This window comes from Saimiri boliviensis, chromosome 13, assembly GCF_048565385.1.
Source record: "Saimiri boliviensis isolate mSaiBol1 chromosome 13, mSaiBol1.pri, whole genome shotgun sequence".
Taxonomy (NCBI): Eukaryota; Metazoa; Chordata; class Mammalia; order Primates; family Cebidae; genus Saimiri; species Saimiri boliviensis.
The window spans coordinates 25,239,607-25,257,850 of record NC_133461.1 but is presented as its reverse complement, the minus strand read 5'-3'; the positions used below and the strand labels follow the sequence as shown (position 1 = coordinate 25,257,850).

Genomic DNA, 18,244 nt, shown 5'->3' with positions numbered 1-18,244 from the left:
ATATAAGATTTTCATACCTGTAACTTAAGAAGGATTAATTGTAGAATAATTTTTAAAAAGATATCCCTTCCTACAGTAGTAAGGATGAGATAGATATGATATGAGTGGGGAAGAAGAGCTTTGCTTAATTATTTTAGACATAAGTAGATAATAAATGTCATAAGCTTAAAAATAAAAGTATTTAACTTTGAAGAAAGACACCTAACACCAAGCACAGGTTGATATTTATAAAAGAAATTGTCTCAAATTTTTCTGCTTATATGGAAAACATACTTTAATGTATTAAACCTTGGAATATATTTCGTCTTTATTACCATTTTGATTTTTTGAGTAAGCAGTAAAGACCTATAATTTACTTTCTACTAAAATATCTCTAACTTGTCATTTAAAAGACAATTAATGGATTTAGAAGACTTAATACCAACACCACTTTGAACACCAATGTAATCCTTTAATACTTATCCAATTTGCTGTTCCTTCCTTGATCAATTGCTCTAGTTACCATCCTTAAATCTTTGTTTAGTGTGAACTCTGCAGAAAGAACAAAAATCACATGACAAAACATTGCCTTTGTCTTATTTTCTCTGTAAGATGTAAATAGCTACTGGAAGCACTAAAAGTTTAAACCTGAAAGGCTTTTTCAAAAATATGATAAGCCTTAGAACTCTAATAAATTAACTTTGTTGTGAGTGGAAAATAATAACAATGGTCTATTTAACATATACAACATTAAAACTTACGTTTAAAAAAAATCCAGATTTTGATTATAAATGAAATTGAGTTTGATGCAGAAAATTTCAAAAATTGTGTTGACAGAAGGGAGTGGAATGTGTCTTGTTGCTCTGGTTCTTTAATAAAACTTTGAAAAAAGATACCTAAATACAAAGCACAAATTGATATTTATAAGAGGCATAGTCTCATATGCCTGATCATACGGAAAATATGCTTTAACATGTTAGAACTTACAACATATCTTACCTAAGACAATTTCCTATGTAGTAGCCCCTTTGGACAACCATAATACCTAATTTTATAGGTTATAGTTTATATATATAGTCAGCCTGAGTGAACTGGTTAATATATGGGAGGTCGAGTCAGTGCTAATCTGTACTCTTCTGCTGTTTGGGGGTAGATTACTTTTGTTCTGGCTTATTTAACAGTCTTTTTACATGCCTTGATTTACCAAATTGATAGAATTTATTTTTTATCTCTTTGCTGTTTCCTACTTGTATAGTCAGAAGACACAACATCTCTAAGTTACACAGCAACAGGCCTCAAACCAAACACAATGTATGAATTCTCAGTCATGGTAACAAAAAACAGAAGGTCCAGTACTTGGAGCATGACGGCGCATGCCACCACGTATGAAGCAGGTATGTGAGGAAATATCTACTTTTGACACTTGATCATGGCATTTCCCAGGTTCTGTGGAAATTAGAACATGTGTTCCCTATGGTGTCTCAATTATACCTTATCCTATATGAAATATTCCGTCCTCTATAGTTTATAGCACTTTTATATCTAATAGTATTTTCTTCACTCTAAGAAAGGAATGAATCTCCCATGGCTTAAGTAATCTGCTTTCGTGACTAGTATATGGCTTCCTTAGGCATTTATTCAGGAGATCTGGCTATAAATCTTTTTTTCACTACATTTGAGTAAAGAACAGAAATCCATCTGTTGAACTCTGTCCAAAACAGTTGGGTCTTTAAACAACAGTCATGGTAGGTTTTTCCCATTTTGAAAAAAAAAAAAAAAAATAGATACAAAACAAAACATTGCGTTACAACTCAAGTCTCATGGATATTTACTGTGAATAACCTTGGCTGGATATGGAAAGGAGTTTCCAGGTGGTCTTGTTCCCTCTTCGGAAATGGGGTAACATAATAGAAGACCTTTATGCAATTTTAAATAGTTCAAAGCTAGGGTAATGCAATTCACTGTAATTTTCACTGGTCACATTTACTATGGATCGTAAATGTAGAGTTTATAACCTTAACAAGGATGCAATGTACTTGACATTTATAGTTCACAGAAATTCAACTTCTGAAGAATCCAGGGCTTAACGTGTTTTTTAATTGGTTTCATGATATATCATTTTTGTGGATAAACTACACCACCAATTTTCAAATTCAAGAAAATATGCCAATAAAGCTCTTTCCTGGGTAAGTTGAATTTTTCTTTCCATTAGAATTTGTCCCATGGCATTGCAGTTCTAATTTTTATTTTCAACTATTATCTTAACTCTAAGAGTTCTAGTGAGAATATTTTTACATATTTGTGGATATTCCTTTCAATGAGAAGCTTTTTAGTTGACCTAACCTAATTTTAACATCCTATTTTTCCATTTTACCTGTTATTATCTCTTCTTAGAATTCCACCCTAAATGCAGAATGTTCACAGCTTCTTAGGGTGAATAAGATCAGCTGGATCTGGATGAGATACATACTATTGGACACAATAAGCAGTCAGCTCTTCCTTTTTACTTCAAAGGAGATAAATGTAGATAAATGTGAAATGGGAAGAAATCTGGCCTTCCCTGTGTGAAAAAGAAGTAGTAGTACTTTCATCTTAATGCAAGCAAATTCATTCATTTTCCCTCTAATAAACATAAAATGCACACCAGTATCTGACTTGATAATACATGCACACTATTGATTTCTCATCTGCCTAGCCTTGTAGGGACACCAGTGGTGAGACCCATTGCTAACAAAAAAGATACTAACTTTTAACAATGTGGTTAGTAGAGAAGGTGATTGTCAAATCAGATTATAATCTGGACAAAGGTATAAATAGCACATGGATAGGATCCCTGGGTGATGATGAGAAGCAAGAAGGAATTCACAAGTGTCTGCAGATTTTATAACTGTGAGAAGGAAATTCAGTGAATAAAATAACTCTAAAGTTTGCTTCTAATTCTGCAGTAAGATAAAGACCACATGGGGATAGACCATTATGTGCTGAAATGGCTTATAATAAAGATAAGAGTGGCTGGAAAATTTTAGAAATCAGACATTTCATTCTGTCCAGATGATGAATCCTTGATTTGAATTTGGTTAACTGAGGTAAAAGTAAAATGACAGGAAGGTCACCTTAAATAATTAAACCTTAGAAAGGGACAGACATCAGCCTTATTATTCCTAGGCTATAGAAATGAAGAACTGTTGGTCTATCCCTTCAAGGTGCTGCCATAATAATAATTTGACTCTACCTTTTTTATGTCTTCGTATGTAGATTCAGTTTCACGGAAGAGAGAAAATTATTGGGATCCCTTGAGACAGGTGATCACACAGCTAAGGAGAAGATGGGATAAGATCATAAAACTCCCAACTGATATTGTTACCAAGCGTACATGATACAGAGGAAAGCTTGTTTTGCAAAGAGAATAAACAAGTGCTTTTTTAAAAGGAAGAGGAGGGGATGGGATGCTGGATAGTCAAGTAACAAATGCCCAGTACAATTCCCATGGCTGAAATCTTCTGAAACTTGAATGTTACCTTTCATTCATGCACTTAATAAAGAAATACAAGTATGGGAAAAACTGAGAGCCAAAGAAATCAGAGGGCAGTGCTTGCCTAGTGGACCAAGATATTAGTTAAAGGTTTTTGATAATGTTCATTTATAATTTTTATGCCTTGAGATAAGAACTTGGTAAGGAGAATATAGTCTGTGTCTTTGAGAGAATTGTGATGCAATCAAAAAGAAAAATACTTATTTTTTATAAAAAGTCCTGAAGTAATATCAGAAATATAATCACAAAATTGTGAAGAAGTTGAAATCAGAGGAAACAAAATACAGATTCTGTCTGGAAAAATAAGAGGAAGTTTCACAACATAAGTGAGATTTGAGCTGTGACTTAGTTGAACCATTTACATACCCATTCCAGCTACTTCCAAAGAATGGAGAACTCATGTTCAAACATAAGCAGGCATCCAAAAGATGCTGGGTTCAAGAGACACTTATGATTGGCTCAAAGTGACTTGAGCATGGTGTTCATGGGACAAGGGGAATGAAGCACATAAAAGAAAGTAGAAGATAAATCCTGGAGGTCCTGGTGTTTATTTTCATTTATTTATATTTACTCCAAGGAGAATGGGCAGTCAATGAACAATTTCTAAAAATCATTCCAGGCAGAACTCATGATTTGGAGAAGAGCAAGCCAGAGGAATTCTCCTTAACTTACTAGGGATTATTGAAGTTGTGAGGGCCATCTTATTTTCCAAGTATTAAGAAGCAGTGTGCAGTTCTTATGATAATCCTAGACATTTAGGTCATTAATTCCAATACCAAATTTTTTTCACCAATATTAAAATGACTTGAGGAAAAATAAAAGCTTACATAGCCCCTGAATTAGATTGATTGATAGATTTTGTAAAAGACCAACTCTTCAATGTATTATATTGATAGATAAAATTGAAAAGTCACTTTATCCTTTTTGAATATGTAACAGATTCAGCATTCTAATCATTTGACTATTTTTTAAACATCAATTTGAATTTCACAGTTAAGAAAAAAACAGCCTATTTTCACTAGTAAAAATGACAAAGATTTTAATTACTTCCATATCTGGAAAATTCCTTATTATGTTTGATATATACTAATCTAAGTTACTTTGTGACTGTATCTCTTACCTTCCTATCCATAGCTGGGAAAATATCCTCAATGAGCACTCTGTGAGAATACTCTTTCTTTGATACAGCCTTGTCTTTTTAGTGTTTTGCCATAATCAATCTGTATTTCCTATAAGAATGTCCTGATCTGGTTTCATTAAACCATATATATTATATTGTATTATATTATATCACTTACATCACATATTTTATACTTATTAATATATATGCCGTCTCTTTAGTCAGGGATCAACTACACTGGACCTATTTTTCTTCTCTTTCTTTCCCTCCTTTACTTCTAATTCTCTTTCTCCATCCATCCCTCCTCCTCCTCTTTTGAAAAGATGAATATAGTAAATACATTGTCAAGAATTAAAATTAAGTGCAAGTTTGGTTAACCTGAAATTCCAGTGACTTTCAGGATTAGGGTGTTGGAAAGAAAATGGTATCACAGATGGGAATGACTGTTGTCTCCTTTATTTGGCTCATATTTGGAACTCTATTCAGGAAGAGATAGTGGAAATACAGTGTTAATAATGTCCAGATTCTGCAATATATGACCAACAGTAGCACCAAGGAGAATAGTTAGAGTGAAGATGAGTTCAGAATTAGAGACGGATTTCTAACTATTTTATATATATAATTTTTATGTGGAGACCATTGAATTCCTCCAGAACCCAAACATAGCTGTTCTAAATCTGCCTTTGTTAGACTGAGGGTAATGAAGATGCTATGGATACTAGGCTTGGGGACTTGTGAGCTACCCAGAAGGAGAACTGTCTTCCAAAACATAGGAAGTGAGAAAGCAGATTGGAAGAAGCCAGGAAGATGCTGGACTAGCTTAGCCAGTTTGCCGCCACCTTTAAATATTTAGAATTGTGTGGAGTACATGTGGGAAAAGTAGCCTTATGAGCAGGGCTTCATGACATCTTACTTCATGTTGAATTGATACTAAGACATTCATAGATTTTTTTCTATCTCTTCCATTTTAATTTCTCATTTGTGCCTTCCTGTTGATTTAAAAGATGCCTAATATGTCACCTAGTTAAGATATTTTGACCTCAATTTTAACTCATTTTAAAAAACGTTTTGGCTTTTAAGGAAATATAGAATTAGGTGATATTTTTATTTATAATTGCCTACGGTTGTTGTAACAGAATTCATTGGAAGACACATAATCATCCAGCCTGGCAACCCTAGTGAGACACATCTCTACAAAAATTAAAATTAAAATAAAAAATTAGCCAAGAGTGGTGGTTTACAACAGTAGACCCAGCTACTTGGGAGGCTGAGGCAGGAGGATCACTTGAGCCCAGGAGGTTGAGTCTGAAGTAAGCTGTGATTGTGCCGCTGCACTCTAGCCTGGGTAATGGAGCAAGATCTTGTCTCAAAAAAAAAAAAAAAAAAAAAAAAAACCAGAAAAAAAAAGAGAAGAAAATTAAAAAGATATGTAATCACCAATCTCATTAAGTATACATTTCTTCGTTCTTATAATGATTCTTGTATTTTTAATGTGAGCCTATTTGAAATACCAATTGTACTTCTCTCCTTCATAGTCACACATTCTCTCTTCTGGTCCCTACAGTCACACCTTGGGAATCATTGGATTTCCATAATATTAATTTTTGTAGCCTTGTTTGCTTATTTAATTCAAATCCTTGAAATAAACTGTAAATGTAAAATAAACATGATACACTTCTCGATAGATTCTGAATGTCAACATCATGATGAAAAGTCCCACCAATGTTTATTTCCTTTCACACCCAATGACAAGGCCTCATCTCTGTCTCACCTTGCAGCTCCGACCTCTGCTCCCAAGGATTTGACAGTCATTACCAGGGAAGGGAAGCCTCGTGCCGTCATTGTGAGTTGGCAGCCTCCCTTGGAAGCCAATGGGAAAATTACCGGTAAGCCTCTCCACTTTCTCTCTCAGCATAGCTCTGCCTTGACCTGTAATTCCTTACCTCCTACATGAGCTACTCTTGCCTTTTGTGTGGCATTTTTTTCTGTCTCTGCGTCTCAGCTGACTCCATGACCCTTTCTGATTGTCTCTTTTTTCCCCTTTTGACCGTGGAATTCTTCTAATGGTGCATACACACACACGCGCACACACACTCTTCATTTGATTTGCTTCATGACAGCTGTGTATTTCAATTAGGAGATACCTTTTTGTTTTACATTCTCTGAAGCAATAAAACAACCTCCTAATAGAGTGGCCCTGAGTATAAATTTCTATAAAGAAGCTGGTTGTTTGTCAATTATGAAACACAAAAGATGCTTAATGACTGTATTTTTTTTAATTTTTGTATGGCACATAAGGAGGTTTTGGGATTTTTTAGTTTCTCACTTAGGTTTTAGCTTCTTACTTAAATCATAAAGTTCACAAAACACTTAATATTGACTGACAGAAATTGAACATAATGAATATTTCACAGTGACAGATTTTATTTTGCCAAATATTGCTGATAACATCAATGCCTAATTAAAGCATCCATTAGAAGCCTGTAATGTTAATTTAGTATGAAAAATATAATGGAGTTCTATCAGAGATTTTGCATTTAAATGATCACTTTAGGCTTTTAATAGATGTCTCCATAGCATATAATTATTAGGAAAAATATTGTATAACTCAAAAATGTGAACATTATAGTCTAATTAACTTGAACCATCAGGTTAGGAACACATAAGAGTCACTCCTTTTTCCTTCTTTTTTTGCATACAAGAGCTAGATAGCACTATTATAAATTAACAAAGTAATTCAGCCATCCTGCGTGATACAGAGAGATAAGCATGGAAATTGCTCTTTCAGATGGCACACTTACTTTATGTAATTTACTTTCTGAATTTTGCAAAATGAAAAGATAATGTGAAAATTCCAAATGTGATTGAAATTTAAGTTGAAGATTTGTTTTCTCTAGGAAATTACTCTTCGTGCAATAGCAAACAGAATTTTTATTTGAGCTGACAAATATGGAAAAAGAACAGAGGCATAAAATTTCCCCAAGACCGTGTATGTTGGCTTGTCAGTGCGCCAGCCCTTTTAAAACTGAGGCTGGCTTCTTCCAGTTTTCTTTTTTCTCCTCATTGTTATCATCTGTTTTTATTGGTTCTATGTCAGTAATTGTGTAGTTTTTGATTTTGTTATGTTTTGTTTTGTTATAAACAATTATTCATAAGCTTATGGGAAATCAACAGATAATAAGTTTGAGGAGAACAAAAAACAGAACCAAAGCTGTCTAAATAAAAACAAATTTTAATAGAAAAATACATGGTTTTGGCGAAGAAAAAAGTAAGTCGTATTCGCCACTCATTTGAATTCTCCACTCTTATTTAAGTAAATCTTGTCAGTCAATGTAAACAATAGAATAATTTTTAACTCTGAAAGAAAGCTTAATTTTGCTTCTTCAGGAAAAAAGAAATAGAAGTCTAGCCCATATTAAGAAATGCAAATTGATCTAAGCAATAAAATTGTATATGCCAAAATCACAGTGGATATATAAGAAAGCTTGTCCACCTACTTTACTTAGAATTATACATTCAATGGATTTTACTGTTAAAAATCCATTCTCTCACAATGGAAAAATAAAAGCATGGAAGCAATACCTTTTGCCTTTAAATCCTAGCTCATTTATGTAAACAAAATTGTATTATCAAGTTGAGACATTTTGACTCAATTTAACAGGGAACAAACACTAAGAACCCTTAAGAGAATTTCTGTTTTATGTGTATTTTGATTCCTTGATTCAAATTACTTCCAAAAATAGAATGATAAAATATTCAAAATACTATACCACTAAGCAGAGGGCACAAATTTGCTATCCTCAGCTTCCCATAGAAGTGCAAAAATTAAAATCATAATAATAAGTAAAAAAAATAGTGAGCTATTTCTCAATGTGGCCATGTAGATGTGGGCCAAGGTGGGGTGTGCTCTCATGTAACCTCTGTATTTTTTTGTTTTCCTAAATCCTTCATGTGTATGGCAGGCAGTAGAGCAGGGCTGTTCAGAACCCAGGCTTCAAAGGGAGACACATGAGGAAGTCATTTAATATCCCTGAATCTCACTTCCTTACTTTCTTACCTATAAAATAATGATAGTAATAGAACCACACCAGAATTGTTATAATACAGTCCTGAGAAAAGTTCCTGATAATCAGTGAGCACTGAAACAAATTGGCTATTATTATTCTAATTTGAAATCCATTCTAGGGTGAGGCTTTCCTAATGGGCTTTACACAGAATACAGATCATAAATTTTTAAATACAAGTACTCAAAAAGATTAAACAAAAAAGGAAGAAATTCAGATAATTCCAGTGCCTAAATTCTCTGATCATAAACTGGCAACTTAGGAATTTGGACTGACATTTTCAGAAGAAAATTATTCAAAATACATTAAGCATTTATTATATGCTTGGCATTCTCCTAAGATCTTTAGTAAGATGTAAGTGATTACATGTTTCTATTATTCCATTTTGAAATGAAAAGATTAGACATTTCCTGAGTAAATAACTTGCCCAAAGTCAAATAAGCAAGAAGTGTCAGAGCTAGGTTTTAAAACTCAGGTTTATAATCTTAATTATTATACTATGTTTTGTTCCAACTTATTAGTATTCTACTGGACTAAATCAGTGAGTTATAACTGATTTTTAATTTAATTCATATGAGAAGGGACTGAGCATGGTGATTTTTAAATGCTTCCCAAGTAACTTTATAGCCAGATATGTGAAATATAGGCCTCAATAAATGCAGTGCCTAACATTATTTAAGATCAGAGACCAACACAGATAGAAGAGTCAGGTCTTCCAGAGACTGTTTCCTTATTAATACAGTCTAATGGGTAAGGTTATATACTCTTTTTCTGTGTCATTCAATGGTCTAGTTTAATTTGTCTTCCTTTGTAAAATCATCAAACCTCTTTTCTTCCCACTGTCAGCATATAGTGTCTCAGTTTGATTTGCAGGAATTTCTTCCACTTGTTTCTTAAATGTTGCTTTCCCAAAGGCAGATCTTTTTATTCCCTTTGTTACTTTCTCTGGAAAGGTGTCTGTAGGATAGTGAAGGATTCTAAGTTGTTTTTTTTTTTAAAAAAAAAAAAAAAAGGAAAAAGAGGCCAGGCACGGTGGCTCACACCTGTAGTCCCAGCACTTTGGGAGGCTGAAGTGGGAGGATCACCTGCAGTCAGGAGTTCAAGACCAGCCTGGCTGATGAAGCCCATCTCTACAAAAATACAAAAATTAGCTGAGCGTGATAGCGAATGCCTGTAATTCCAGCTACTGGGGAGGCTGAGGCAGGAGAATCACTTGAACCCGGGAAGTGGAGGCTGCAGTGAGCCAAGATCAAGCCACTGCACTCCAGCCTGGGTCGCAGAGCAAGACTCTGTCTAAAAAAAAAAAAAAAAAAAAAAAAACAGACAGAGACTTGGACACAGAGAGTAAGTATACAAGTACAGAAAGGTAGTGAGAAACCAGTACATGTGTTCAACCTGTGTGATTATATATACATTTATAAGGTAAGTCTTCAGTAATGAATTATGAATTTATTATCTCTCAAATATATGAAACATACTCATGCAAAGAAGTTGTTAGTGTTCTCTAAGACCATTTTTTAGAGTTTTGAATGATGAGGTCTGTTTCTATTCTCCATCTCAGTTCTCAGATTTTGAGAAAAGGGTAGGCTTCACCACATACATAAGGAATTTGCTCAGATGCAATTTGGAATTGTCAGAAACTGGTGTCTGCATCTTCAACTTTAGTTTGATCCCAGAGCTGTTATTTTTAAATGCTTAAGTGAATAACTTTTACATAGATTAAAAACATAGTGAAGGCAAATATTTTATTGTCATCTGATAAATTAGGACAATCAGGAGTCAGTGTAGATGACCTGGGATGGGAGCAAAATTCTCTAATCTTCCGGTTTCATCATGCACTTAAAACAGTCCATAAAAACTTTAACAATTTCAATAAATATTTACATGTGAAATTTACGTACTTACAGGCTAAAGGATTTCATTTAGTAAGTGGTTTTTGATATCTCTTCTGTGAAGATGATTTTATTAAATTTTGGGGGAAATTAAAAAAAATATGACTCCTGAACTAAAGAAAAGATTTTAGCCTTCTGAAGAGATAAGACATGCACTTAATAGAATATATATATAAATATTATATATGTATATCTTTTATATATATCTCCAGTTATTTTTATACTTGATATATATATATATAGTTTATTACTCTCTCTCTCTATGTATATATACATATATATGTTCAATAATTTTTACATAGATAAAAACAGTGAAGGCAATACTTCATATAAATCTATAACATGTATATTCATTTTAGATATACTACTACATACATAATAACATATAGATATTTATAGAAATGTATACTCAGAAATGAAGACTCAGAAATGTATGTATGCATACACACACACACACACACACACACACACACAGAGAGAGAGAGAGAGAGAGCCAGTAGCAGATAGCACGGTCTTCTTTTCTATAGATGTAGAAATGTGGGGTGTGTATCTTCATGTACAAGATTGGAGACGGCTCTGGCTCAAATAATATGAGACAGTTTTATTGACGTTGATCATAGAGGCTGAATTACAAAGGAATAGACACATACGCAACAGAGAACAACTCCTTTGTCAAATGATATTCATAATCCCTTTTGAGTTACAGACCTCCAAGTTTAATATGTAACAGGTAGAAGGGTCATACAAATTTTTAAGGTTTGTGGGACTTTTTAACTTGGTAAGGCTTTTAGCTTTGAAGCTCTCAGCTTCTTAAGACATTCCTATCTGCATCATTGACATCACAACAAATGCAAAAAATGTACAGATCCCACATGTCAACTCCAACAGTAGTTCCTGACCTTTCTTGATAACAGAAATCATTTGGGGTGCAGATTACTGAGGTTACCCTTGACCTATATTATTAGAAGTCTATTATTGTATAGCAATATTACCACAAATTAGCAGGTTAAAATTGCATGTATTTGTTACCTTACGGTTTTTCTGGGTCTGGAATCTGAGTACAGTTGAGCCGTGGGGTCTCTTACAAGCCTGCAAATTGAGATGTTCACTTGGCTGAGGTCTCATCTTTGGTTTCAGAGGAGAAATCATTGCATCTAAGCTTATGTGATTGTTGTCATGATTCCATTTCTAACTGTTTGTTGGCCAGAAATCACCTCAGTTCCTGCCACAGAGTATTCTCCATTTGGCAGATGTCTTCATCAAAGGCTAGAGAAGAGAGTATGGTATCTGCTAGTAAGACAGATGTCATGATCTTATGTAACAAAATTGTAGACGTGATATTCCATTGCATTTTCTGTCTTTTATTGGTTAGAAGCAAGACTTAGGACCCATCTACAGTCAGAGAGAAAGGAATACACAAGGGGATGACATTACTAGAGTGTGAGGATAATTGGTGGCCATCAAGATTGTTGACCACATGTATTAAATCAACATAGCCTATCTTTGGGTCTGTATTTTATGATCTGTACCTATTCTTCAGGTAATTATTATGATCATGCATATTTGGGAAATACCAAACCTAGCAGAAAGGTGGAGGTCCATACAAATAGATATAAGTTTTCAGCATTGGTCAAAATTTAAGAGAAATGGGCTTCCAGATGTTGGAGATGGTAACATTGCTTAATCCTACATAATAAGAAGGATAAAATATCCAGCAATGCATCCCCCAAGCCCAGGCATAATTCTAAAAGGCACTATGGGATTAATTGATGAGTGACACAAAATTGTAAATGTGTTTTTACTCCATTGAAGTGTATTACAATGTTTATGGAGAAGAAAGATTGTGATTGAGGAAGGTTTCATAGGCCAGATATAGCTTAAAGTAGACCTTAATAGATGAGTAGGATTTGGATGGAGTGAGGAATGGTGGAATGGTGTGGGAATAATTGGGAAGGAAGAATAATCATGGTATTGGGAACAGTCTTCTTGTAGCGAGGGTTTGTGCTGAGATGTACATAGTGTGGATGGCTATTTTCTGAGTCTGAGAACCCTCTGATATAACCCATAACCATTGCAAAGATCTGTGAGTGAAGGTCCTCAGTCCAGCCGGGGCAAGAGGAACTCAAAAGGAAAGAATAGATAAATCAAAGAAAGACATTTGTTCTTAAAATGATTTACAAAGAATGTATTTGATGCATAAATAGAATGAGAGACACTTACAGCCTTAGTTATATAGATAACATTGCAGAATTGGGGCAGAAATGGAGATGAGCATGACATTTGTTTATCAGTGATACCTATGATGAGCACCTTTACAGTTTCATCTGATGATATAATATAAAAGTTGCTAATTAATGTTTTTAAAAAAGAGTTAGGTCATAAGTTGGTTAAGTATAATTTGAGAATATAAATATGTGACAGGAATCCCTGGGTTGGTTTGGTTGCATATTAGACTATCATGACTGAGTATACAACTAGCATTCAAGTAACATATCCCCAACATAAAAAATAGGTAGTACTGTCTCAACATAGGTTATTGATATCTGAGGTAGTAACTAGATCATGTACAGTTAGCCAGCAGTACTTCTTTGTTTGACAAGCTAGACTGCACTGGGAGAAACGGTATGCTGGTAAAGAACTCCATATATAGTATGGTGGTAAAGAATATCATGCAGACCTTTTACCAGTCAGCTTGGGTCACCTTCATCATCTGTGAAAGGAAAGCAACGTGGTCCCTGGCAAACTCACTAAGTCATTACCATGATCAAATATGTTCATTTATTTATGTAACACTTTAAACACACATGGCATTTTATTATTTAAGCACAAGCCAAATTAAATATTGTTTATTTTCATCATTGGACTACAGGGAAAATTGTACAGACTTGTTTTCTCTGTTTTACATTTTTCATCATGCTTTCATATTAGAGCAAACTAATGATCAGGATTTATAGGTAGCAGAAAGCACACATTTTTAAATTTTATTTCTAATAGCTTATTCTATTTTCTTATTCTGTACATCACAGCAATTATTATCTAATCCTTGCATTATGAAAAAAAGACTTTACTTACAAAACTGAATAGTTTATAGATTGCGAACATTTAATAATTATTGTAAATTACATTTGGGAAATATGAGTGTTTGGAAGCAGAACTGCAACATGTAATACACCAGATTAAGTCACATTTGTCTGTTTATGCAGCTTACATCTTATTTTATACCTTGGACAAGAACATCCCAATTGATGACTGGATTATGGAAACAATCAGTGGTGATCGGCTTACTCATCAAATCATGGATCTCAACCTTGACACGATGTATTACTTTCGAATTCAAGCGCGAAATTCGAAAGGAGTGGGGCCACTCTCTGATCCTATCCTCTTCAGGACTCTGAAAGGTTTGCATTTCCTATTATGCTTTTCTTTTCCTGTTGAATTGTTATAAAATAGCTTTGCAGTCTGTATTAGAAACTGCCCTGCACCATCTCTGTTGGCAAAATGGCCAGTGAACATTCAAAATAAATTAAAATGTAGCTTTTTGTGCTCAAAGCAAACATGTCAAAGAAAAATCTATTGTGTTATCACATTTTCTGCCATCAGCACATAGCAGACATATTTAACCTGACTTTTTTCATTTACAGTTCTTCTAGAAGTTTGTATTGATGTCATGTATGTTGGTTCTATTCAAAATATAATGAAATGTTTCAGCCATTTTATGTTAAGGTGGTAAAAATGAAAATATTGAATTATGTGAATGGCATACTATTGCCAATTTTAAGTATTTTCTTTCAGGTACTGTTATATAGTAGTTATCCCTTATATAGTAAAGAAAATTTTGATATGGCAAGAAAAAAGTTCCAAACCAAAAAAAAAAAGTATTTATTGTAAAAAGCCAATATATTATATTACTATTTAAATAGTAGAAACTATTTAAAACTTTTGCAGTATGATTTCTAGAAGAAAAATGTTCATACAGAAAATCACTAAGGCTAATAGTGATTACATCAAAATATTTTCATATGAGTAGTTACTATTCTACATCACAGTATTATTTTGGGAGACAAATGGTTTCAAGAGTCATTTAAAAGTTGAAAAGAATTTGAAACATTCAAATAATTGAAATAATTTGAATTTAAATTTGTATATTTAAGGCATGATATGTGTTGTCCTATAGAAGGATAACTTAGCTCTTAAATCTGTGACCACGTCATACTTCTACATCTGGCAGAAAACTTAATGCATGATGGTAACCAAGTGAAAAATTAGAAATGCATGGATCACTGCCATCTTTACACAGTTGTTTGACATACTAAAAGAAGAGTCTTAGAATAACTGTATAGCCTATTCCTGAATTCTTCTAAGAAATGTACCCTAGTAAATAAGGGACTTTTGAATTCTGATGAGTGAGCTATTTAAAAGCCTGGTTTGGGTAGCAGCTAATCTGAAAGTTTGCCAACAACACACAAGCAAGCATTCAGCCAAAGCTTGCATGACAGTTCCTAATGACAGAGTAGAAGTTGGGAGGGAGGGAGGATAGAAATGAGCTAATTTTTTCTATCCAAATTTTGAGGATCTCATGTCTAAATCAGGTTTCACTCCAAATGAGCAATCAAAAGGCAACTGGTTATTCATTTTGTGGCAGCATGAACTGTAACCAGATAGCGTTTTGCAAATGCTTCATTTTTATCTATAGATGAGTGCCAAATTAATTTCATACCCATAATGTTTGCCAACTGAGAGATCCGAGGAAAGGTTCAGGATGACTTAAGGCATCGAAATGTGTTAAGCATCAGAGTGATGATTTATCATAAGAGTTGCAGGCCCACGTTGATGGCCATCCTAGGGATTGTTTTATGAGCTCAGTGTTTCATTGGGTACTGTTTACCCTACGCGACCTAAACACATCTAGAAAATTATTTCCAGAAGTAAGAACAAGTTTAGGAATTTGTTCTATGACATCATAGTTCACAAGAGTTATTTCTAATACCTTGATTTGATGTTTAATATTTTCTACTTTAAATGTCATTCTTGATAACAAAATTACTCAGAAATACTGATCCTGGTCACTTTTATCAATGATTTTGTACATGCACGCATCTTGCAAGACACAACGACAAATGTTCTAAAACAAATAAATGACTCATCATAGGAAATTTAAAGCTACATTATAAGCAATTTAAAGATTTGGTATGGAGCCAAATGTGCACCAAAGATAAAATCATGCTATTGCTCTATGATTTAAGATTTTCAGTTCCAAAAAGTGTACCAAAGAATACTCTCTTCATCAGAATGTATCTTTGTTTGACGGAGTGAAAGGCTTAGGTGTCCTGAAGCTGCGAAAACTCCCAGTAGTCTTCTGGGTAATGGGCAAGAGTTTCATAGTAATGCTTGCCCCAGGCCGGTGTTCACAAACTTCATTCTTTCATATGTAGCCTTCGCAAGGATAGCAGCATTTTCTTCTAGAGGCCAGCATTTAGTCTTTTTGGTATTAACAACCAGTCAGAGAAGTATAGGAAACTCAGTCAATATTCACTGTTTAATTAAAAGGACATTTGTCATTAGAAAGGGATTGTCTTATTATAAACTTATGTAGGTAAACATATATGATGTATCTAATTCTTTCTTTGGAATGTTAATTTTAAAAATCTTGAACTTGATTACTTGACCACATAGGTCTCTGCAAATATCTACCTTCTTTCCACAAATCCTCCCCAGGGTCCCATTGGGATACCTACATACTGTCAAACCATTGGAAGACTTATGTCTATCTCTGCCCTAACCTGTGGGTTTTTCCTGCTAAGAAAGTACACTTCTCCATGCTGGCCTATCAGGTAATTGAGAGGAAGGATGCCCCCAGTGGAGTAGACTACAGAGGATTCTGGCAGAGGGAGGGAGTCACTTCTTACATGCAAAAGGGTGGTATTCAGAGTGAAAGCTCAATAGAGTACAGTAAGTTCTCTGGGCATCCTTAGTCATCATTCTGAATCGTACCTCTCCCCCACCCAAGAATATAGCACTGGAAGCTTCGGACCAGAATAGAAAAAAAGGTCTAGTTGTCAAATTATTTTATAACAAAAATACATGATTTTTCTTTACAAATGATAGAAACATATGATAGAAAAAATCAAGGCACAAATTTAAGCCATTTTTCTTGTCTATAATAAAAGATAGTTATGAGAATCCATATGGTACCTGTTGGAAAATACTCTCCAGTAGATAACATTTGAGACATTCAAATTTTCTTAAGTTATATTCAGTGCAGCTTTGCTAGCAGAAAAACAAATTCAAAAGATAAGAATGAGAATGGGTTTGCCTGTCATAACATATAGTTATTTATCCCTTGCTAAAAATATCTTAGACTGCAGACAATGCATGTATATGATTAAAGATAAAAGGCAAAGAATGGAGATAAGAGTGTTATTCTTGTCTTCTGTGACATAATTCTAAAGAATTCTCACCTACATATGAGATGCTGATTAGAATAGTTTCTTAAGTGTGTCCCGTTCTGGCTGCCAAACCTACATATTTCCTGGATTGGGTGGCCACTTATGACCTTGACATATCCTGTCAAGGATCAGGTCATTCTTGCTGGAGACTTGATTTAGAACTTCCAACAACATGGTATCCTTTCTCAACAGCTGTGTTAGGATCTCCATTCAAAATCCTATTCCTGCTTATGAGCTACACACAATGCAACTACCTGTCAAAAGCATCTCTGTCAATACCATAATGAAATACTACAATAAAATGTATTTGAGAAGCCATTAATTTTCACTTGGAAACAGAAGAGAAGAGAAACTCTAGATAAAATTAAATTGTGGTGATGAAACTATGAAAAGTTAGATTAAATGACTGGTGAACCTTTAAAAAATGTTGGTTAAATCTTGACAAGGTACAAGGTTTCATAAAACTTGTGTAAAGCTTTCAGAGAGCACCGAATTCTAACCACTAGCCAGAGTGCCAAGATAAATAAATTCTGCAGATCTGCTATACAGCATAGTTCCTATAACTAATATTACTGTACTATATACTTAAAATTTAGTAAGAGGGTAGATCATGTACTGTGTTTTTACCACAATAAATAATGAAAAGGGTGGGAGGAAACTTGGGGAGGTTAGGGCCATGTCTGTGGCTTTGAAGGTGGTGATGGTTTCATAAGTATATCCTAATTCTCAAATGCATTGAATTGTATACATTAAACATGGGCAGTTTTTTACTTTTCAGTTTTTAAAAATAACACTTATAGAATTATAAAATCATAAGCATTGGCTGGGCATGGTGGCTCACACTTGTAATCCCAGCACTTTGGGAGGCTGAGTAGGGCGGATCACGAGGTCGGGAGATGGAGACCATATTGGTTAACACAGTGAAACCCCATCACTATTAAAAATACCAAAAAATTAGCCAGGTGCGGTGGCATGAAACTGTAGTCCCAGCTGCTCTGAAGGCTGAGGCAGGAGAATTGCTTGAACCGTGGAAATGGAGGTTGCAGTGAGCTGAGATTGTACCACTGCACTCCAGCCTGGGCAACAGAGTGAGACTTCATCTCAAAAAAACAAAACAAACAAACAAACAAACCCACAAGAATCCTTGTATGTATACCATTTTCCAGACAGTAATTCAGAATTCAAAGTCTACTGTTTACTGAGATACCTTT

The 18,244-nt window shown here is 34.3% G+C and overlaps 1 protein-coding gene across 4 annotated transcripts in view; it reads left to right on the top strand.

Annotated features, from left to right (window-relative positions):
• DCC (DCC netrin 1 receptor) overlaps positions 1-18,244 on the top strand; it is a 1,201,717-nt gene that overhangs the window by 1,059,392 nt on the left and 124,081 nt on the right. For all 4 annotated transcript variants that reach the window (XM_003926060.3, XM_074383427.1, XM_074383426.1 and 1 more), the window contains exons 18-20: positions 1,235-1,373; positions 6,410-6,517; positions 13,791-13,985. In XM_003926060.3, coding sequence (XP_003926109.1) covers positions 1,235-1,373; positions 6,410-6,517; positions 13,791-13,985 — 442 coding nt within the window. The remainder of the gene's footprint in view (positions 1-1,234; positions 1,374-6,409; positions 6,518-13,790; positions 13,986-18,244) is intronic.